The 22,838-nt window shown below is 35.4% G+C and overlaps 2 protein-coding genes across 10 annotated transcripts; both read left to right on the top strand.

Annotated features, from left to right (window-relative positions):
- Positions 1-324: 324 nt before the first annotated feature.
- LOC113712005 (indole-3-acetic acid-amido synthetase GH3.17-like) lies at positions 325-5,292 on the top strand. Its single transcript, XM_027235281.2, has 5 exons — positions 325-715; positions 2,623-2,916; positions 3,064-3,165; positions 3,260-4,041; positions 4,424-5,292. The coding sequence occupies exons 2-5, from the start codon at positions 2,624-2,626 to the stop codon at positions 4,993-4,995; spliced, it is 1,749 nt and encodes a 582-aa protein (XP_027091082.1). The 5' UTR covers positions 325-715; position 2,623; the 3' UTR covers positions 4,996-5,292.
- An 11,582-nt stretch (positions 5,293-16,874) lies between these two features.
- LOC113712004 (indole-3-acetic acid-amido synthetase GH3.17-like) lies at positions 16,875-21,703 on the top strand. Of its 9 annotated transcripts, none has more exons than XM_027235277.2 (6): positions 16,875-17,152; positions 17,334-17,363; positions 19,109-19,402; positions 19,550-19,651; positions 19,734-20,527; positions 20,909-21,703. In XM_027235277.2, the coding sequence occupies exons 3-6, from the start codon at positions 19,110-19,112 to the stop codon at positions 21,478-21,480; spliced, it is 1,761 nt and encodes a 586-aa protein (XP_027091078.2). In that variant the 5' UTR covers positions 16,875-17,152; positions 17,334-17,363; position 19,109; the 3' UTR covers positions 21,481-21,703. The 9 variants fall into 9 exon arrangements, with proteins under 9 accessions (XP_027091078.2, XP_027091076.2, XP_027091077.2 ...); XM_027235275.2 differs by having other exon boundaries at positions 16,875-17,201; XM_027235276.2 differs by having other exon boundaries at positions 16,875-17,206.
- The last annotated feature ends 1,135 nt before the right edge of the window (positions 21,704-22,838 follow it).

Here is a 22,838-nt window from a genome sequence, read left to right as displayed (position 1 = left end):
TGAGTTCATAGGCAGTGGAGTTATTGGAGCTTTGCTGAATTACTTTACGTCCGGATATTTCTCCAAATATGGAATTTTAGAAGCTGAGTTTCCTGAGCTGCAGCAACAAGCTATCAGAAGGTACAAATCTTTTGTTTCAGTTGCCCTTCCATCAAATATTGAAGAAGAAGACTACGTTTCAGAAATTGCAGCATAATTCCCCCAATTTTCCTTCTTAGCCGATATTAGTCTGTTTTAAGTGCTAAATTTTCAGAGTTAAAAACAATCATGCTTTCAAGTGTTGGCACGTGACTGCATGTGCAATCATTCCGTTAGACATTGGAAGGAATTCGTCAATTGCTCATCTTTGCGCAAAGTTGGATAGACTGGGGACAACATTTGCTTTGCAAAATAGATTGAGGACTAATTCTACGTATGGGTGAAGGGTGAAGGGTTAAGGACCAAAATTACAATTCTCCCATTTCTTTTAATCGAAACATTGAAAGGGACCGACGCATGGGCCAAACATTGGGAGCCGAAACTGCAAACAACTTTTGATGAATAGGGACCGACGCAAACAACTTCCTGTATCACTGCCCATTGGTCAACCTTGGCAGCTTCACTGCTCCCCAGTGCCTGCATCACTGAGTAGCAGTCGACAAAAAATAGGCCTCAAAGGCGTCATTTTCTGCAAGATTTTTGCGGTGGAATCATAGTGCAATCAAGATTTTTCCAGGTGAGGTATATTTGGGCCGTAGGATTATATGCAATCATGTTCCTTTTAGGTGAGGTATATTGGCTTCCTTGATTAATTTCCGCTTGTTCTTTCTGATGTGATTCATATGGTTTTCTTTTTTGCTATGCTCTATGCTTACTTGGCCACATATTTACATTTTTTCGAATGCTTTGCATTTGTAGGTCGAAAGTCAACAAGATTCATACAGTCAAATTGTTAATCCTGTCTTAATATGTAGTTCTTTTAATTTTTTTCAGAGTTATGGTTATCATGCTGACAAGTTTGGTGACATTAGTTACACTTTTTATTTGGCAACTCCGTTTACTGGAAAACCCCCAAAATCTTTTGTATTAATTAGGATAGATTACACTTTAATATCCTGTGATTTAGTGCTTTTCCATATCAACCTTTTACCATTTCAAAAACTATATGTAACTCCACCATGATTTGGACTAAAATGTCAAAATGACCGAATTTGCATTTGGTAACATAATCTACTAAAATATCAAAAATACCCCTATATTAATATGAAAACTATTTGTTAACCAGAGGGATGTTATGTATAGGTTTTGAAAACAAAAAGTAGTTATGTGGAAAACACTAAACCATAAGGGACTAAAATGTCATGCATACTGTGTTTACATATTTTGGCAATTTTAGTCATTTTAGTTTCCAAATGAGGGTAATCTCAACATTATAGTTGATAGGAGGTGTAAACGAATCTAATCAAGTTGAAAACCCTAATATTCAAGTTTTTTTTAATTATTTTAACAAGTTTGAAATTTTGTTCAAACTTGACTTGTTTATTTGCTGAACCGAGTTTGAACGAATTTTTTTTATTGAGTTTGAATGTTATTGAGTATAAAACCTTGTTCAAATTTGGTTTAACTAGTTAGCTAACCGAACTCAAACGAGCTCTTACCAAGTGACCTTGATTTGAGTATCGAGTAGGTTAGTTCATTTTTCCACCCTATGAGTTAGTTCCCTTACAGAGTACCATTTATGTCACTTTGAAACTTTAGTCCAAACATAAGGGTTTATACATAGCATTGGAAACTATAGAAGTGTTACATGGAAAAGCATTAAACCACAGGGGATAAAGTATAATTTGTCCTATAAATTGTATTGCAGAATACAACTGGTATCTAGTATATTTTTGCCATATTTTGGAAGATGCATACGAATAAGCTTCCTTTTGTGGCTAGAAATGTGCCATTCATTTAAATTTTGGATCACCTCTCTGGGGGTGTTATTTGCCAAATCGAGCCCAAATATTGAGGTACTAGAACTCAAGATCAAAGAAAATTAATTTGTGGTCGAGTCCGAGCTCAAGTTCGGTGAATATCACGTGTTCATGCTTGAGTTTGAGTCAAGAAAATTATGAGGACAAGCTGAAGCTCGAGATTGAGCTTGCTCGACAAAATATACATAAAAACTCTATAAGCTAAATAAGGAATATTATATGGAGATCCAACTCAATTCGTATAGCAACTCAAATTACTCGAACTCGATTTGAATTCAATTTTGACTGAACTCAAGCATGGATATAGATCCATAAGAGCTTGATCGAAGGTACATTCAAGATCATTTGGCGATTTTGGATTCTGCAAGTGATGAGCATAGCATAAGTAGAGTAGGAGACTAAGCAACTCAATGAGTTTTTCTGTTTACACCATTACAAATTTACAATGGCAACATACAGCAAACTAACTAGGCGTCTTGGAGAAGGGAATGAGGATGAGAGGATGGATCACCTGGCCAATGGGTTTAAAAGGGCTTAACCATGGCGTGAATCTTTTCCTCAAGACAATGTAGTTGAGCATGCTTATTCATGCTTATTCATTAATTAATTTCCCTGTATATTTCCCATCCCCAAACTCAGATTCTGCATTTCTTTTCTTTACCAGAATGCTGCCAACCTTTGATCCAAGAGATACTGAAGCTGGTTCAAGGATTTTGGAGGATATAACCAGCAATGCTGGTCATATACAAGAACAGGTCCTGGAGGAGATTTTAACTAAAAATGCAAGCACCGATTACTTGAAGGGTTTTCTTAATGGTCACTCTGATAAGGGACTATTCAAGAATAAAGTTCCTGTGGTAGATTATGAAGATATCAAGATTTACATCGATCGAATTGCACTGGATGGAGAGCCATCTCGGATTTTAACTAATGAATCCATTACTGAGCTACTCAAAAGGTAAATCAGTTTCTTTGTTTTGTTCTAATTAGATGAAAGGAAACTCCTGAATGGAGTGAGATCAATAATGCTGAAGCACGAGTCATTTCTGTTCTTTTTCATGAATTTCTTGTTTTTCTTAACTGAAATCATTAACTTCGTTGGCAGCTCGGGCACTTCAGGTGGGAAGCAAAAGTGGATTCCAAAAACTGCTGAAGAGGGAGAGCGCAGGGCCTTTATTTGTTGTCTCCGTGATACTGTTTTAAACAGGTAAAGTCTAATGCAATGAATATACAGTTGTTATTTCTTCAGTAGAATTATAAGAGTCAAACAAAAAGTGCTAAACGTATAGCTTTGAACTAAGGTACCTACAGGGCTTGAGCGATGGGAAAGCGCTGTTATTTGTCCTTATCAACCCGGATATCCACACTCCTGGTGGCTTAGTTTTAAGAACAGCCTCAGAAAGCGAGATAAAGAACAGAAAAGACAGATATCCTCAGTTTATATTGTGTGAAGATACCAATCAGAGCTTGTATAGTCAATTACTTTGTGGCCTTGTGCAGCGAGATGCGATAGTAAGCGTTGGTACTTTTTTCGCCTCGGGTTTGTTAAGGATAATCAAATTTTTCGAGGAACATTGGCAGGAAATGTCTTCCAACATAAGAACTGGTCAAATGAGTGCTTGGATCACTGACCCTAACTGCAAAAGGGCTGTCTCCTTGATTTTGAGCAAACAAATGCCGGATTTGGCTGATTCAATTGATCTTGTATGCCAAGAAAAGTCTTGGGAAGGGATAATTAAGAAGATCTGGCCAAGGACCAAGTATGTCCTGGCCATTATTACAGGGTCCATGGCACAATATATCCCTGCACTTGAGTTCTATACGGGTGGGTTACCTGTAGTGTCATCACTTTATGGTTCTTCAGAGGCATTTTTTGGGATAAACATGAAACCTTTGTGCAGTCCTTGTGATGTCTCGTATACTTTTATACCAAACATAGCCTACTATGAGTTCTTACCAATTGACAATCATCAAGATCCAAACTGCACCAACAGGAAAGATGCTCATTTGAAAGATCACATTGTGGATCTTGCTAATGTTAAGATTGGCCAACATTACGAACTTCTTGTCACGACCTTTACAGGTGAGATCACTGTACTTTTGAATCGACCCTAACTGCCTGTGGTGTACCACAGATGTGAACTATAATTCTGTTAGTCTGACCCATGAAAAAGTATTTGATAAAACACAGAAGTGCCTCTTCAAGGTGTCTACTGGTCTCCATTTTAAACGCTTTATCATGTTCTAAAATGGATAGTAGTTCCATTAATTTCTACTTAACAATTGCCTTGGACATCTAATGTGCACAACTTGTTCTGATGTTCAAATTTGTCGAATATAGGTTTATTACATTCTGTTTTTTCTGTACATTTATTATCCTGATACACACAACCAATGATTATTAGACAGTTTAAAAGCTTAAACGCTCTAATGTCTAGAATATTGATGGAAGAATGTATTTTCAGGTTTGTACAGGTACAGAATGGAGGATATTCTCCTGGTGACAGGTTTTCACAATTCCACTCCCCAATTCAAATTTGTACAAAGGACAAATGTGGTTTTGAGTATTCACACAGATAAAACAACTGAACAAGACCTCCAAAAAGCAGTTGCAATAGCAATGCAGATCCTTCAACCACTTGGCTTCTTTCTTTTGGATTACAGTAGCTATGCTGATACATCTTCTATTCCTGGTCACTATGTACTCTTTTGGGAGCTTCAACTCAGACCAAACGATGATACACCTGAACTTGATCAGGTTAAAATGGAAAAGTGTTGTAGTTTAGTGGAACAATCTCTGGACCAGAAATATAAGTGGCTGAGGAATCAGAGCATCAGTACCATTGGTCCATTGGAAATTAGAGTTGTGAAACAAGGAACATTCAACGTGCTCATGGACTTTTATGTTTCCCAAGGAACTTCTTTAAACCAGTACAAGACACCTAAGAACATAAAGTCTGAGAAAGCCATTGTAATTCTGGACTCCAGAGTAGTGGGAAAATTTTACAGCAGAGAAGTGCCTAATCAAGACTCGTAGCCTGTGGTCTTCAAGAATCTTTTTCCATATTTCATCCTAGGCATTCATATACCTTGTCTTGCAATGTCGAAATATAAAGTACTTCACCATTGTATGGATGCATTTGTGTTCTACTATTTTTCAGTTTGTTTGTGAAGCTTGGTGGATGAGGATAGTATCTGAAACTCTTTTACTCATCAAATTGAGGGTAATGTTATTCTAGTAGCAAAAGATGTTATTCTCCTCTCATGGAGTTTCCCAGTGAGAGTTTATTCTCTCTTAGGAATTTTGAATGACAGTTTTCTCCTCTCCTAGAAATTTCTAATGATAGCTTTTGTAGTTTTTTTTCTATTTTTTGTACTAGATCTAAGTTTTTGCATATTTGGTTGTCGGATCTGAAATCTTTTAGATCTACCTCGTTAGATCTCACTTTAACATCTAAATTTAAATCAGTTAATTAGCAGATCTGGGAGAAAAGAAGCAACACAGTTGGAAGCATGCATAGATGATATTGGGGCAATAAGTGTTTTATTTTTTGATATTATTGTAGTTTCACAGTGTAATATTCTATTAATTTTTTAAATTTGTAATATCAAGATTTGTTTTTCAGATCTATTTGTATTTGTGCATGATTGATGTAATTTGTGCTATTAGTATAGATTTAATGTTATCATGATGTTTTATAATAAAAAAAAAGTTGGTCAAATGTAATTCAATAATTATGAATATGGATTGCTAGGCTATGACTGGATATCAACAATAGGGAAGAAACTAATCTACCAAGTAGATGGGGAAATTTAGGAACCCAAATCTGGAAGAATGGCTTGACTGGAGCTTAAAACAACATAACACTGTAGAGATAGAAGATGAAGATTGGCAGGAGTTTGATTCAAGAACTTTTTTATTTTGCTTGGTATGCTGGAACCTATATTACTGCAAGTAAAGATAAAATCAATGCTCAAACAGTGATAGCCCAAGCCGAATTCAGTCAGGAATCTCTCACCAACTATCATAGAGCAGTACAGAAAGAGCTGAAGTTTATCAATTGGAGTAAGCCCCAAATTGGATGGGTGAAACTAAATGTGGATGGAGCATCAAGCAACAGTTTAGGACAAGCTGGAGCAAGAGGACTAAATAGAGATGAAGGGGCTTACTGGATGAATGGGTTCGGTGTCAGCTTGGGAACTACAAAGAACATGGTAGTAGAACTATGGGCCATCATTTATGGGTTGAGTATGGCAAGTGGATATTTGTTGCAGAAATATGATCATTGAATCAGACTAAAACGTGAGTTTGGGGCTGAATGACAAGGCACCTGAGGAAATCCCACACTACACTCTAAATTAGCACATAAGCTAAACAATGGAAGTGAGAATTGAAGCATGAATGGCACGAGGGTAACAAGTGCACGGATTATTTAGCAAAACTAAATCTCCATTTGATAATCCAATTCAACACTTAAATTTAACGAATTCATATCGTAATATATTCGGATGCATTTGATAATAAAAAATAGAACATTTGGATTAATTAAATGGCACTAAATTTTCTAGTCAAAACACACTCTAAAAAATAGGGTAAATTTTTTATACACTGACAGTGTATACACTATCACCGTTAGATTCATGACACATGTGCAAAAGTTGGATTCAAATTCAAATTTTACATAGTTGTCATTCATCCAAGACTGATAGTGTATACACTGTCAGTGTAGGAAAGATTAATTCTAAAAAAATAAGTGATAAGTTATTCACTTATCACATAATGTAAAATACACCCAAATGTATCATATTTAGTAGTAAACAATTTAATTACTTAATGAATTCAAACTTCAGATTTCAGTTTTTAAATTTTAACTTAAATTCTTTGACACACCACCAGGCGAGTTTAGAAAATTATTGAATTTAGATGTTATGGATGTAACTGTACCCAGATTGGTTGCTATTATACCCAGACAGGGTATAATAGGCAGTAATGGGTAAATTGGTCATTATGACATTGAGAACAGAGTTGAGCATACTCCTTTGGATTTGACCACCTATCAAAATGCTTAGTTGAGACTAGCAAATTTCAAGGGGTAAAAACTTGGGAGTCTTGCATATAACTTTTTCAAATGACATATTTCCTCCAATAGGAGAATGTTATTTTTATCCGATGGCATGAGAAGGGTGAAGTTATCAAGGCTAGAAATTCTGATGGCATAATTGTCTTTTCAGCTACTGACATAAACCAAAGTTCATTTCATGGCTTTGACTATTAGTCATGGGGTTTGATCTGCATACTTTGTGAATAAAGGGGGTAAATTATAATTGAGTCTCATTGCATGTGGCTACTTTAATTAACTTAAACTTATCAAGGCTGGATCCATAACTCATTCACATAAAAAATAGTATAACTTTCTTCTATAGATCAGCAGTTTCACGCTAATTGTCGAAACATAAATGAATTCGTTGTATTTGCTCCACTATTAACTAGCCATCATAAACTTTGAAGTTCATCAGTCTCTTCAAAATAAAGTAGGAATACAATGTTGCTCCACTAAGTTAGTAGCAGAGCAACAAATCTAGATACAACCATTGTTTTCAACTAGTTTGATCAAAACAAGTCCTAATAGGACGCCACAAAAAGCATGTAGTCTTAATTTCTTTTTGGTTATAATAAGATTTGGGTGGAGAAAAGTATTATCTTATTTCAATTCAGAGCAGGATAATGACGTATTTATCAATACAAACAATGCTAGGAAATTGCACGACAAATTCTTCTCGAAATTCTCCATATGTCATATGAAGCACCTTGAAATCCTCCATATGTCATATGGAGTGCTTTATAGCAGTTCTTATAGATTACATACTAATGAGAGACTGCTAGTAACGAGACTTGTATTTGAACTTCCCTTAGATCAGCTTCAAATAAAAAAACTTTCCTTAGATGATGTGAACAAACCTTACCAAGTGAACCCAATCTCAAAAATACTAGTAATACAATAATATGCAAAATTAAAATGAAGGTTCCTCTTCAGTGCAACTAATTGTGTCTTGACAAGCAATTTCGTTTGTTTGGATAGGGTATTATTTGAAATAATTACTGTAGCATTTTATGTGATGCGATGTATGTGAGATAAAAAGGTAGTTGAAAATATAAAAAGGTGGATTGGGAAATGTGTTTATGATGCAAGCGAAATATTATTTGGGATAATTTCACTATCCAAACGAACCTACAATCCAATTTCAAATTCACCACCACCATGTGGGTCATCAATTGTATGATGCAATTGCCTAGCAATTTCAGAAAGTCCCTTTCCTTAGTTGACTACCAAATGAAATTGGGTAAATTCTATTTTGACCCCCTAAACTATATCCGATTTCCCACTTCAGTCCCTAAACTTTAAAATGGGACACTTAGGTCCTCAAACTACTGAATCCGTCCCAATTAAGTAAAATTGTTGACAAAATCCATAAAATCGTCAGGGTTTTCTGAGCGTGCAAAACAAGCGCCATTGACCAAAGGCAGGGATGCAAATTCAGAGAAAAGATATAAAAAGAAAGAAATTTATTTAGCACAAAGGAGGGAAAAGGAGGGAAACTTTCCCTCCTTTTATTAGGCACATTCGGGTGATATAATTGACTCAATCCAATTCATAAAAGGGAAGAGATGTGCCCTAATAAAAAAGAAAGCAATTGGCTGAATATCCAAATGAGGGGTAAGAACTAAGAGGTTGAGAGCTTTAGAAAATCTAAAGATAAGAAAGAAGACAAATGAGAGATGGTTAGGGACACATGCAACAATGGAAAACAAGCATTTCCATTATATCTGGTTTGTACTTCTTCCCCTATGGTTCCGATTTGTATGCAATACACCTAAGTAAACCTGTATTTACTCTCTCAATGGTGTTGTTAATGTAGGAAATGGGGTAATGCAGTTATTGGGATTGGGTGGATCCTGAGATGTGTCAAAGGTCCAAGGATATAATATATCCTTGGACTAATAAGAACAAAAAACAAATTGAAATCTAAGATTGAGAGGTTGCAAGAGAACTCAAATTACAGCTGCAGGAAGCAAAACTACGGAGGCTAAAGATGTACTTGTTTCTTCACTGGGTTGTTGTTGTTATATGGATGCTTTTGTTCAAATATGGGCCATAAAGGTCATCATTGGAGTTTGACAAGAATCATGTCCATCTATGTGGGAAAAGAAGCAAAGGTGTAGTAGAATAACATAGTGCAACATGCAATGCATAATGGTGCTATATAATTGGGATGGAAAAGATGTAATTTTTGTCACTCTGTATAAGCTACGATTCTAATGTAATGTAGCATATGCTTGAAGGAGCACTAGGTTCACTAATTTTGGATACAATTTTTAGTTTAAGGGATTATGTGCTCTTTTGTTTGAACTTTAGGGACCTAAGTGTCCCTAGCTAATGAAGCATTGGGATTGAACTATCCCTTTTTGTATAGTTGAGGGATTGAAGTGTCCCAACTTATTGAACTACTTTTGACAGTAAATGATTAACCTGTTAACATTTGTAACACCACCAACTGTTTGAGACAATAGATGCAATTGAAAATGGACTGAATTTGATCATTTAAGAAGAAGGCATGTTTAGCCTTACACCAAAAGACCAGACATTTCACAAATTTACAAAACAATAGCAAAAATTTCTTGGCGTTTACAACATCAGTTGCCATTTACAAAACATCAGCTCCCCAAAATATACTGTGAACAATTTATAGCAATAGAAATTCGCAAAACCCAGCTAAACATAGAGCTGCAGCACATTGCCATTTACAAAACACAACTATTTTCTTGTGTGATTTAAATTTTCTAATTTTGTAGCTTCATTTGCATTCCTATAGAGCTGAACATTGGCCAATGCTAGTTGAATTATTCATATGACCTGCTGCTGCCTGCAATGTAGATAGATTTACGCACATGTTTCCCCTCCAAGTGAAGGGGGTTGGTTGAAGTCGTCTGGTGACACGACTAGTTGAACCCAGCTCTTTTGTCTGCCTATCATCAATGTATGAGTCTTGTGGTTTCATTGTTATCCCTGGATTATGTGAATAAAGTTTGTCACCAGTATTGGAGTTCAACTACATGTCAGGAGATAACAAGTAGTTAATAGGAGAGTGAACATAATTGTATCTCACACAGCAACAAATGCAAATTTCAAAGCACTGGCATGTCCAGATTCAATTTCCTTTGAAGCTGTCTCATATGGGTTAATCAGAGAATTAGTTGCAACACTGTTGAGTCCAAGTTCTCCAGTCATGTCCAGTGAGTTTCTAAAGATCCATTGCCTCAGCTTGCAACCTTTCTTCGAATGGCCAGGTTTCCTGCAAAATGAGCATTTTCTTGCGCCCTTGATTGGTTGTTCTCCATCAATTTTCTGTTCAGTCTGATTTTGAGGAGCAGCTGTGCAGCTCTCTTATGTACTTAATTGAGTGACATTAGCAGTACTTGGACTAGTACTAGTATGCCTTGTTTCATTTTTGATGGCATCTATTTGTTGTGTGCTGTTCCCACTAGATTCTTTATCCATATGCCCATCTGGTCTCTTTTCTACTGCAACAGTTTGCTGGTTTTTTTAGGGCAACTCCTCCTATTATGTTCGTATTTCTTGCACAGACTACAGCTCATCTTAGTGCCAATCTTGATGACTTTGTGAGGTTTAGATGGATTCACATATAACTGCTTGTTCCTATCTTCATCTGATCCCTTTTTCCTCAGTTTTTTTGGTCTTTCAGGTGATTTCCCATATTTTGGAGGCCTCATTGGTGGTAAATCTACTTGGGCCCATAGATTAGGACCATTGATTGGATTCAACATAGGTTCATAACTCTTCATGTATGTACTCTTCCAGTAGGTGGGTGCTATATTTTTTTTTTTTTGATTTGGCACGTCTCCTATTAATAGTAGCAACTGCATGGCCACATGGGATTCCCCTCAGTTGCCATTTTCTACAAGTGCAGGTCTTGCTCCCCAAATCAACGGCAAACTGGTCACTGAAAGGACAACATATTTGATACTTCATCGGGCTAGCATAGTAGCAAATGCACATGCATTGCTCTTTCTTGGCCTTCTCAAGAATGTCAAAAATTGCTGGACATAAGAGACCTGAAAAATAAAAGAGCAAATTAGATATTGAACATAGTGTAACTTTAAAAATTGTGATAAAAAATAGTAAGTAAGTAGCTTAACCTTCATGCTTGGACATTGTCTCTCTATTCTTCTCCATTCTCTTCAACACATATAAGTAAATAGTCCGCAACATGCCTACGATAGGCAATGATCGTGTCTTTAAAATAATTGAATTAAAAGATTCACACATATTATTAACCAATATATCGCAATCCAATCCAGTCTTGATATGAGCCCTAGACCAAGTATTGGGGTCCTTTTCATCCAAACATGCATATGCATCCTTTGATTCTTGCTTCGTCATCTCCATTTCTATTTTGAGCTGAGTTATATATGAAGCCCTTGCACATCTCCAAAGCCTTTCTTTAAGAGCAAGGCCTCTGTGCATTTGCTTGAAGTTGGTGTAAAGGTGTTGGACACAACAGCTATGCTCAGCTTGTGGAAGTTTGTCCGTAACTGCTTGAACTAGACTTTGTGCAACACAGCACAACAATCACATATGCCACATTAATATCAATAGTTTAACGTAACAACAAAATTTGATTTGGTAATATAGCTAATAAATACTACCTTTTGTTTGTCAATCATAATGCACCAAGTACTAGAGTCCGAAATTTTCAAATCTTGTACAAGCAATCCTAAAGACCAACTCAAGTTATCATAATTTTCTACCCCAACAACTAACAAAGCCAATGGAAACATTTTGTTATCACCATCCATTCCAACTCCTAATGAAAGTTGCCCATCATGTGGACCTTTTAGGAAGCAACCATCTAACCGAATTCACTTTCTACAGCCAGTCTTCTAAATCTAGAAACATCATCTTCATCTACATCAGTCTCAACAAGCACACTAGATCCCGGATTTGCTCTCCTCAATTCACCACAAAATGCTTCCAACATGGTGTACTGTTTGTCATGAGACCCTTGAATAGTGTCTCTCACTTTTCTAAGTGTTCTATACCCTTGCTTAAGATTGAAATCAACATTTAACTCCTCAGTTACTTTGGTCATCAACTCATGCACTGTCATAGATGGCGCTTTCCTGACCTTATCAACAAATAGTTTGCTGGCCAACCTAGATGTCATATTTTTATTGTGGAACGCTCTTCCACAAGTGTGCTAATCACTTAAGTGTTTTTATCTGAAAGGTATTTCACCTTGCATTTTAGACCCCAATAGCTGCCAGTCACAATTTCTTCATTTCACTCTTACCCTTCATGTATCAATTTTTCTTGAACTACACATCTCTCCCATCCATAATTGCCTGGATTCTTACAGCCAGCCTAAATGTAATAACTGATGCGAACCTCTGACCAACTTCAAACTATGGTTTCTTCATGTTTGTTTGCTCATTGAAATCTAGAAATTTAGCCCTCCTTGTCTTACTATTCCCATCTTCATCGAATTCACTTTGACTCTTCAATTCAAATGAACCATTTGAGTCATATTCTGATTCCATGTCATCAATATTAATCATATCAGGGTCATCACAGCGGTTAATTTCAATGGGTGGGTCTTTCTTGCTTCCTGACTTCTTCTTTCTTTGCTCACTGCAATGAGAAGGAACATGTTCATTGCAATGCGAAGAACTAGGTTCATGGGCACCTAGGTCCCCTCTAATACTTTGACCAATTCTTATGGCTTCATCTAATATGTCATTGTCTCCCCCTTGATCCTCATAGTTTGAATCTGCCAACTTCTCATCAACATTGACTCCATTTTCATCCTCTTCTACTCTGGCATTATCACATGATGTTTCCCTTACACCACCTTCATTGCCAGTTGCCTTTTCTGCATTTTCATTACAATTTTTACATTTATCCTCTTCTCTAACTTGTGCATTTGAAGCTTCATCATAGCCTTCAACAGCTTCTGGTTCCTTTGCAGCGTCACTCCTGCTATCAGCTTTCTCTTCTACCACAATTTCAGCTTTAGTCGCTTTGCTATTCATGTCTTCATTTTCTGGTTCATCTTCAGCAACAACACAATGAAAATCCTCACATTCTGGTTCAACTTCAGCACCTTTTCCTTGCTCGTCTACAGTTTCTGGTGCTACTTCAGGCCCATTGCTACTGTCCAAACCTGTAGAAAACAAATTTGGTACTTTCGATGACTAGTTGCTACTGCACCCTTTCCTGGTATCTAAATTTGCTGGTTGCATGTCAACATTTTCTCTTCCATCTTGTTCCACTTCATCAGTGTTGACACCCTCTTCTATGATCATAACATCACCGTCTTTATCACTTTCGGCTTCATCTCCCTTAGCTTGACTTAAGGGTATGGCAGCCTGTGGACAACCTTCTGATCCGACTCTAAGAAACACTTCGGCCACCCTATGTGGTGGTAATGTGTTCACCATCACCTCACAATCCCTATCACACAAACAAATGAACAAGCCTGTATCCAATGTCATCCCTAGCAGCAGATAATACCACCCAAAACCATCTTTTATATCATACCCAAGCCTCTCTCCACATTTGTCTAGAGTTACTAATGACCACATTTTTAGGTTGCATCCATCGATAAAATCAACCCTTCCTTCTATATACTGTTTGTTAGGAAACTTTGTGAAGGTCCCTTGATGGTATATCTACAACGAGAAAGGTTCAGGCCAAATTCCACTATTACCATTTCTTGGTTCAAAGAAAAAAAATTTTAATTCAATAATTAATTTTTTACACCTTTTACAGTGGATCGAGGACCACAATGTCTTCAATACAAGGAACATTAGGGTTTGGACAGCATAAACATTGACTTAAAAAACACCCCAAATCATTTTCAGACCCATATATTCGACATTAAACAATTTTGTCTACCATAATTTGTCACTAACATATAAAGGTTAATCTGGCCCTTTTTACATTCCGCAATAGCCCTACAAAACCTAGCCGACAACAATAACAATTCAAATAACCCAACTACTATATATACTACTATAATAACCAACAAGCAAACAATGACCCTAATATCATTTCTCTTACCCAGATTGGTCTTTCTCTTCTTGTTCTTCAATGGCGATCTCATTTCTCCATCAATCCTCTTCCTTCCCATGTTTACAATAAACTTCACCTCTGAATCACAATCACGTTCATTTCAAGGTATTTCTTAGTAGAAACTGGGTAATGTATCATTCACACCTCCTCTCTCTCTCTCTCTCTCTCTGTTCAAATCAAATAATTCAAAGTGAAGAAGAAAGAAACAAAGCAGTTTTGACTTATTTCTTTGGCCCTTATACCTAGTAGACGAATTTACAATCATGTCCTAACTATTTTAGTTTTCATTGCTTATTTAGTCTCACTAACGGCGCTTGTTTTGCACGCTCGAAAAACCCTGACGATTTTGTGGATTTTGTTAACGATTTTATTTAATTGGGATGGATTCAATAGTTTAGGGACTTCAGTGTCCTATTTTGAAATTTAGGGACTGAAGTGAGAAATCGGGTATAGATTAGGAGGTCAAAATGGAATTTACCCAATGAAATTCATACATTCAAAATGGAAAGTAAAACATGTGGCAAATTAGTTAAGGGAAGATCTAATAATCTCATAACACAAGGGATTATCTATTTGGGAGAAATATAGTTTTGGTCCCTGAATGTTTAGCCTATATGCCAAATTAGTCCTCAATATTTTGACAACAACAAATTTAGTCCCCAAAGGTCGTGATTTTAGACAGCTTTAGGTCAACTAATGGAAAATCATCATAACTAATCGTCAACATCAAATTGGCGTTAGTCGAAAGTTTTGAATTTGTATTTCTAGTTCCTAGTATTTCAAGTTTGGATCATTAAGGTCCCATGGGTTTTTAGTTACAACTAGAGCTTTTAAAATAAAATAATATATGAATTAAATTAAATATACAACAAATATGTTCTAAATTTCTAAAAATTTCATGAAAACACATTATATTGACATAGCATAATGGTAGCCTATATATATATATATATATATATATATCTTTGTTAAATAAATTATAATTTGGATGACAATATACCAATAATAAATAAAATATAAAGTATTGGAAGAAATTAAGAATTCTAGTTTTATAATTTAATTTTATTATAATTACTACTACACAAATTGTTGCATGTTTTGTGCATGTAGATTTCAAATTTTTGTAATTAGCCGTTGTACTTATAAAAACTAGTGAAAATAAGTATCAATGTGAAGTGATTATATGAATTCTTTAGAAAACTTTCTTTTATTTCTTGTTGTCTTTCCCTTAAATTTTTTTTTCAAATAAAAATTACTTTATTTCATGCAAGGAATACATGTCAAGCAAATGAAAGCGCTAGTATAGTCTACCCTCTTACTCTACGCAAACTTGGGACACCCACCTGATCAAGAGCGAAATCACCCCTCACCAAGCGAGGCAAATCACGTAGAGAGCCATACGTTAGACTCTTCCCTGAGTCCGCTCCAATGTTTGCAAGGCGGTCAGCCGGTTTATTCGCTTCTCGAAAGCAGTGTGATACCTCTCTAAAACAGTCTTTCCCATAAATTAAAATCTAATGTTCCAATACTGTAGATTTAAAGGATTTATTTTAATATCTACAAAATAACAATTTCATTTCAAACTCAATTGTTAACCTATTAAAATGTAAAAAACAAATCAAATTAATTACAAAAAGTATATATTCAAAAGGAAACTTAATTAAGTTTTTTAGTTATCATAAAAAATAAAAAAATAAAGCTCATAGTCAATTAATTATTAATAGTGAGAAACAATAAGACATATATATTTTAACAAATTTTAGACTAACTATGCAAAAGAAAAGAAACAAATGGGATACTATTGGCATAAATAAATAAATAAAAAGAAAAAGAAAGAGAAGTTTAATTAAATTCCTATCACCCTATAATTTACATCTCATTTAATACTAAATCCTTAATATCACTGTTTCAAATTTAAAAGAAGATAATAATTCAAAATCAAAACATTGAGGACTAGAAGTGTAAAGTAAAAATTGTTGACTAGCAGCAATTTGATGTTGACCATTATTCATTGGTCTATTTCCGCTAATTGTCATAAGTCTATCTAAAATCATAAACCTTGGGGACCAGATTTGTTTTAATCGATACATTGAAGGCTAATTTGATACATGGGCCAAACATTGGGTACTAAAACTGCAACTCTCCCTGTATATATATACAATTTCCGGTCAACATTTGATGAATATGGACCGGCGTAAACAACTTCCTGTATCACTGGTAATTGGTCAACCTTACTAGGGCTGTAAACAAATTGAGCCACTTGTGAGCCGATCGCAAGCGGCTCAAATCCGAGCTCGACTCGAGTTCGATCAACATCGAACTTGAGTCGAGTTCAAGCTGACTAAGTCTAACTCGAGTTCAAAAATATAAATTTCGTTAACTCGCGAGCTCGATTATATATATATATATATATATTAATATATAAATATTATTTTTTATTTTAATAGTAAAATTACATATATATCCCTAATATTTTATTCTTTGTTAAGAAAAATTATTATTTTATTTATTTTTTAAAATAAAATAATAATTTTTTTTAAGCTCGACCTTGACATTTTGATTTCGTCGAACTCGAGTTCGAGTTCGAGTTTCATAAACCTAGGTTGAGACTCAACTCGATTAGATCAAAATTCAACTCGACTCGACTCGTTCACATCTTTCAACCTTGCCAGGTCAGACAGCTTCTTCACTGCTCCCTAGTCCCTGCATAACTTTCTATCCATTCATATCACAAAACGCAGCATTTACAATGCAAGGTGGAAAGTTGTCCCACCATGTAACTCTATCCTCACAAATAAAGATGACTTAGCCAGTAAGTGGGCTGGAGTATTTCCTGTCCTACATACATGTGCAATCCGACATCCTTGGAATTCATTTCTAAGTTTCTAACTCTGTCTACCACATGCCCTATTACTAAGAGATCCACTTCTCTGCTATTAAGCCGGCATAACTGAACAGCAGTCGACAAAAATTAGGTCTCAAAGGCTTCATTTTCTGCAAAATTTTTGCTGTGGGATCAAAGTGCAATCAAGTTTTTTCCAGGTGAGGTATATTTGCGCCGTAGGATTATACGCAATCAAGTTCCTTTTAGGTGAGGTATATTGGCTTCCTTGATTAATTTCCTCCTGTTGTTTCTGATGTGATTCATATGTTTTCCTTTTTACCTATGCGATACGCTTACTTGGCCATATATTTACATTTTTTGAATGGTTTGCATTTGTAGGTCGAAAGTCAACAAGATTCATACAGTCAGGTTGTTAATCCTGTCTTAATATGTAATTCTTCAAGTTCAGTTTTTTTCAGAGCTTTGGTTATCACTTATCATGCTGATAAGTTTGGTGATATTTGTTGCCTTTGGTTGAAGGACGAAGCTGTGGTAAATTGGTAGTCAAAACACTACTCACCTTTTTATCTGGCAAACTCCGTTTACTTGAAAAGCCCCAAAATCAACACTTCAGTATTAATTAGGGTAAATTACACTTTACCCTACAGGGATTTAGTACTTTTCCTTATAAACCTCTTACCATTTCAAAAAGGAGACGCAACTCCATCATGATTTGGACTAAAATGTCAAAATGATCAAATTTGCATTCAATAACGTAATCTACTAAAATATCAAAAACACCCCTATGTTAATATGAAAACTATTTGTTAACCAGACGGATGTTATGTATAGATTTTGAAAACAAAAGGTAGTTATGTGGAAAACACTAAACTATAAGGGACTAAAATGTCATCCACACTATATTTACATATTTTGGCCATTTTAATCATTTTTGTTTCTAAATGAGAGTAATCTCAACATTTTAGTTGGTAGGGGTGTAAACGAACCTAATCAAGTTGAAAACCGTAATGTTCAAGTTTGTTTGATTACTTTAACAAGTTTAAAATTTTGTTCAAACTTAACTTATTTATTTGCCGAACAAAGTTTGAACGAGTTTTTTTTATAGAGTTTGAATGTTATTGAGCATCAAAACACTGTTCAAGTTTGGCTTAACTAGTTGGTTAACCAAACTCGAACGAGTTCTTACCAAGTGACCTCGATTTGAACATCGAGTAGGTTAGTTCATTTTTCAGCCCTATGAGTTGGTTCCCTAACAGAGTGCCATTTCTGTCACTTTGAAACTTTAGTCCAAACATAAGGGTTTATACATAGCCTTGGCAACTATAGGAGGGTTACATGGAAAAGTATTAAATCACAGAGGATAAAATATAATTTGCTCTATTAATTAAATTGTAGAATATAACTGGTATCCAGTATATTTTTGCCAAATTTCGGAAGATGCATACGAATAAGCTTCCTTTTACGACTAGAAATGTGCCATTCATTTAAATTTTGGATCACCTCTCTAGGGGTGTTATTTGCCAAATCAAGCCCAAATATTGAGGTACTAGAACTCAAGATCAAAGAAAATTAATTTATGGTTGAGGCCGAGCTCAAGTTCAATGAACATCACGTGTTCATGCTTGAGTTTGACTCAAGAAAATTATGAGGACAAGCTGAAGCTCGAGATTGAGCTTGCTCGACAAAATATACATAAAAACTCTATAAGCTAAATAAGGAATATTATATGGAGATCCAACTCAATTCGTATAGCAACTCAAGTTACTCGAACTCGATTTGAATTCGATTTTGACTGAACTCAAGCATGGATATAGATCTATAAGATCTCGATCGAAGGTACATTCAAGATCATTTGGCGATTTTGGATTGTGAAAGTGATGAGCATACCATAAGGAGACTAAGCAACTCAATGAGTTTTTCTGTTTACACCATTACAAATTTACAATGGTAACATACAGCATGCTAACTAGGCATCTTGGAGAAGGGAATGAGGATGAAAGGATGGATCACCTGCCCAATGGGTTTAAAAGGGCTTATCCATGGCGTGAATCTTTTCCTCAAGACAATGTAGTTGAGCGTGCTTATTCATTAATTAATTTCCCTGTATATTTCGCATCCCCAAACTCAGATTCTGCATTTCTTTTCTTTACCAGGATGCTGCCAACCTTTGATCCAAGAGATACTGAAGCTGGTTCGAGGATTTTGGAGGATATAACCAGCAATGCTGGTCATATACAAGAACAGGTCCTGGAGGAGATTTTAACTAAAAATGCAAGCACTGATTACTTGAAGGGTTTTCTTAATGGTCACTCTGATAAGGGACTATTCAAGAATAAAGTTCCTGTGGTAGATTATGAAGATATCAAGATTTACATAGATCGAATTGCACTGGATGGAGAGCCATCTCGGATTTTAACTAATGAATCCATTACTGAGCTACTCAAAAGGTAAATCAGTTTCTTTGTTTTGTTCTAATTAGATAAAAGGAAACTCCTGAATGGAGTGAGATCAATAATGCTGAAGCACGAGTCATCTCTGTTCTTTTTCATGAATTTCTTGTTTTTCTTAACTGAAATCATTAACTTCGTTCGCAGCTCAGGCACTTCAGGTGGGAAGCAAAAGTGGATTCCAAAAACTGCTGAAGAGGGAGAGCGCAGGGCCTTTTTTTCTTGTCTCTGTGATACTGTTTTAAACAGGTAAAGTCTAATGCAGTGAATATACAGTTGTTATTTCTTCAGTAGAATTATAAGAGTCAAACAAAAATTGCTAAACATATAGCTTTGAACTAAGGTCCTTCCAGGGATTGAACGATGGGAAAGCGCTGTTATTTGTCCTTATCAACCCGGATATCCACACTCCTGGTGGCTTAGTTTTAAGAACAGGCTCAGAAAGCGAGATAAAGAACAGAAAAGACAGATATCCTCAGTTTATATTGTGTGAAGATTCCAATCAGAGCTTGTATAGTCAATTACTTTGTGGCCTTGTGCAGCGAGATGCGATAGTAAACGTTGGTACTTTTTTCGCCTCGGGTTTGTTAAGGATAATCAAATTTTTCGAGGAACATTGGCAAGAAATGTCTTCCAACATAAGAACTGGACAAATGAGTGCTTGGATCACTGACCCTAACTGCAAAAGGGCTGTCTCCTTGATTTTGAGCAAACAAATGCCGGATTTGGCTGATTCAATTGATCTTATATGCCAAGAAAAGTCTTGGGAAGGGATAATTAAGAAGATCTGGCCAAGGACCAAGTATGTCATGGCCATTATTACAGGGTCCATGGCACAATATATCCCTGCGCTTGAGTTCTATACGGGTGGATTACCTGTGGTTTCACCAGTTTATGGTTCTTCAGAGGCATTTTTTGGGATTAACATGAAACCTTTGTGCAGTCCTTATGATGTCTCGTATACTTTTATACCAAACATGGCCTACTATGAGTTCTTACCAATTGACAATCATCAAGATCCAACCTGCACCAACAGGAAAGATGCTCATTTGAAAGATCACATTGTGGATCTTGCTAATGTTAAGATTGGCCAGCATTATGAACTTCTTGTCACGACCTTTACAGGTGAGATCACTGTACTTTTGAATTGACCCTAACTGCCTGTGGTGTACCACAGATATGAACTATAATTCTGTTAGTCTGTCCCATGAAAAAGTATTGGATAAAACACAGAAGTGCCTCTTCAAGGTGTCTACTGGTCTCCATTTTATACCCTTTATCATGTTCTAAAATGGATGGTAGTTCCGTTAATTTCTACTTAACAATTGCCTTGGACATCTAATGTGCACGGCTTGTTCTGATGTTCAAATTTGTCGAATATAGGTTTTTTACATTCTGTTTTTCAGTACATTTATTATCCTGATATACACAACCAATGATGATTAGACAGTTTAAATGCTTAAACGCTCTAATGTCTAGAATATTGATGGAAGAATGTATTTTCAGGTTTGTACAGGTACAGAATGGGGGATATTGTCCTGGTGACAGGTTTTCACAATTCCACTCCCCAATTCAAATTTGGACAAAGGACAAATGTGGTTTTGAGTATTCACACAGATAAAACAACTGAACAAGACCTCCAGAAAGCAGTTGCAATGGCAATTCAGATCCTTGAACCACTTGGCTTCTTTCTTTTGGATTACAGTAGCTATGCTGATACATCTTCTATTCCTGGTCACTATGTACTCTTTTGGGAGCTTCAACTCAGATCAAACGATGATATACCTGAACTTGATCAGGTTAAAATGGAAAAATGCTGTAGTTTAGTGGAACAATCTCTGGACCAGAAATATAAGTTGCTGAGGAATCAGAGCATCAGTACCATTGGTCCTTTGGAAATTAGAGTTGTGAAACAAGGAACATTCAACGTGCTCATGGACTTTTATGTTTCTCAAGGAACTTCTTTAAACCAGTACAAGACACCTAAGAACATAAAGTCTGAGAAAGCCATTGAAATTCTGGACTCCAGAGTAGTGGGAAAATTTTACAGCAGAGAAGTGCCTAATCAAGACTCGTAGCCTGTGGTCTTCAAGAATCTTTTTGCATATTTCATCCTAGGCGTTCACATACCTTTTCTTGCAATGTCGAAATTTAAAAGTACTTCACCATTGTATGGATGCATTTGTGTTCTACTATTTTTCAGTCTGTTTGTGAAGCTTGGTGGATGAGGACGGTATCTGAAACTCTTGTACTCATCAAATTGAGGGCAATGCTATTCTAGTCGCAAAAGATGTTATTCTCCTCTAGGGGTGAGCAAACAGTGCATATTCGGTAATTTGGTTATATGAATTTGGTAAATTCGGTTATTAGACTTACAGAAATCTAAACCACTTTCAAATTCGAATTGGAGATACCCGAATTCATTCAATTTCGAATTTGAATTTGGAAACGGTAATGAATTCGGTTAACCCGAATTCATTTAAAAAAAATGCTGAATCCTTTAATTGCAGTTTCCGGCCTAATTAAAATAATAAGTATTATAGTTACACTAAATATAGTTATGTATTATACCTATACTTATTAATTATTATCTAATTCTAGTCATGCATAAAATAATAAGTATTATAGTTATGTTATGTATTGTTGTATATTTGTATTATTATAGTCATATAACAATTAACAAATATTAAAATAGTATATTGTACATTATTATATATTATTATTATCATAAGTACATGATAACACCATATACTAACTATTATTAATAGCATTTACCTATATAATATAATAATATATTAGTAGTATATACTAATACTAAACCAATTCTTTATAAATGAATTCGAAATCGGTTATTACCAAATTCATAATCTCATTATCTATTTCATACCATATTAGAATTTGGTGAATTCGGTAAATACCGCTTTTATACCAAACTATCAAATACCCGATTTCAAATTACCAAATTGAATTTGAATTCGGATATGAATTCGGTACGTACCGAATTTGATCACCCCTAGTCTCCTCTCATGGAGTTTCCCAGTAAGAGTTTATTCTCTCTTAGGAATTTTGAATAACAGTTTTCTCCTCTCCTAGAAATTTCTAATGATAGCTTTTGTAGTTTTTTTTCTATTTTTTGTACTAGATCTAAGTTTTTGCATATTTGGTTGTCGGATCTGAAATCTTTTAGATCTACCTCGTTAGATCTCACTTTAACATCTAAATTTAAATCAGTTAATTAGCAGATCTGGGAGAAAAAAGCAAAACAGTTGGAAGCATGCATAGATGATATTGGGGCAATAAGTGTTTTATCTTTTGATATTATTGTAGTTTCACAGTGTAATATTCTATTAATTTTTTAGATTTGTAATATCAAGATTTGTTTTTCAGATCTATTTGTATTTGTGCATGATTGATGTAATTTGTGCTATTAGTATAG

This window comes from Coffea arabica, chromosome 10e, assembly GCF_036785885.1.
Source record: "Coffea arabica cultivar ET-39 chromosome 10e, Coffea Arabica ET-39 HiFi, whole genome shotgun sequence".
Classification (NCBI taxonomy): domain Eukaryota; kingdom Viridiplantae; phylum Streptophyta; class Magnoliopsida; order Gentianales; family Rubiaceae; genus Coffea; species Coffea arabica.
The sequence above is the reverse complement of the archived record's forward strand: the minus strand, read 5'-3'. Positions and strand labels throughout refer to the sequence as shown.

Coding starts and splice junctions, on each gene's coding strand:
- LOC113712005 (XM_027235281.2), top strand. CDS start 2,624: ATGCTGCCAACCTTTGATCCAAGAGATACTGAAGCTGGTTCAAGGATT. Junction 2,917..3,063: donor ATTACTGAGCTACTCAAAAG/GTAAATCAGTTT, acceptor CTTCGTTGGCAG/CTCGGGCACTTCAGGTGGGA. Junction 4,042..4,423: donor TCTTGTCACGACCTTTACAG/GTGAGATCACTG, acceptor ATGTATTTTCAG/GTTTGTACAGGTACAGAATG.
- LOC113712004 (XM_027235273.2), top strand. CDS start 18,943: ATGAGGATGAAAGGATGGATCACCTGCCCAATGGGTTTAAAAGGGCTT. Junction 19,023..19,108: donor AATCTTTTCCTCAAGACAAT/GTAGTTGAGCGT, acceptor TTTCTTTACCAG/GATGCTGCCAACCTTTGATC. Junction 20,528..20,908: donor TCTTGTCACGACCTTTACAG/GTGAGATCACTG, acceptor ATGTATTTTCAG/GTTTGTACAGGTACAGAATG.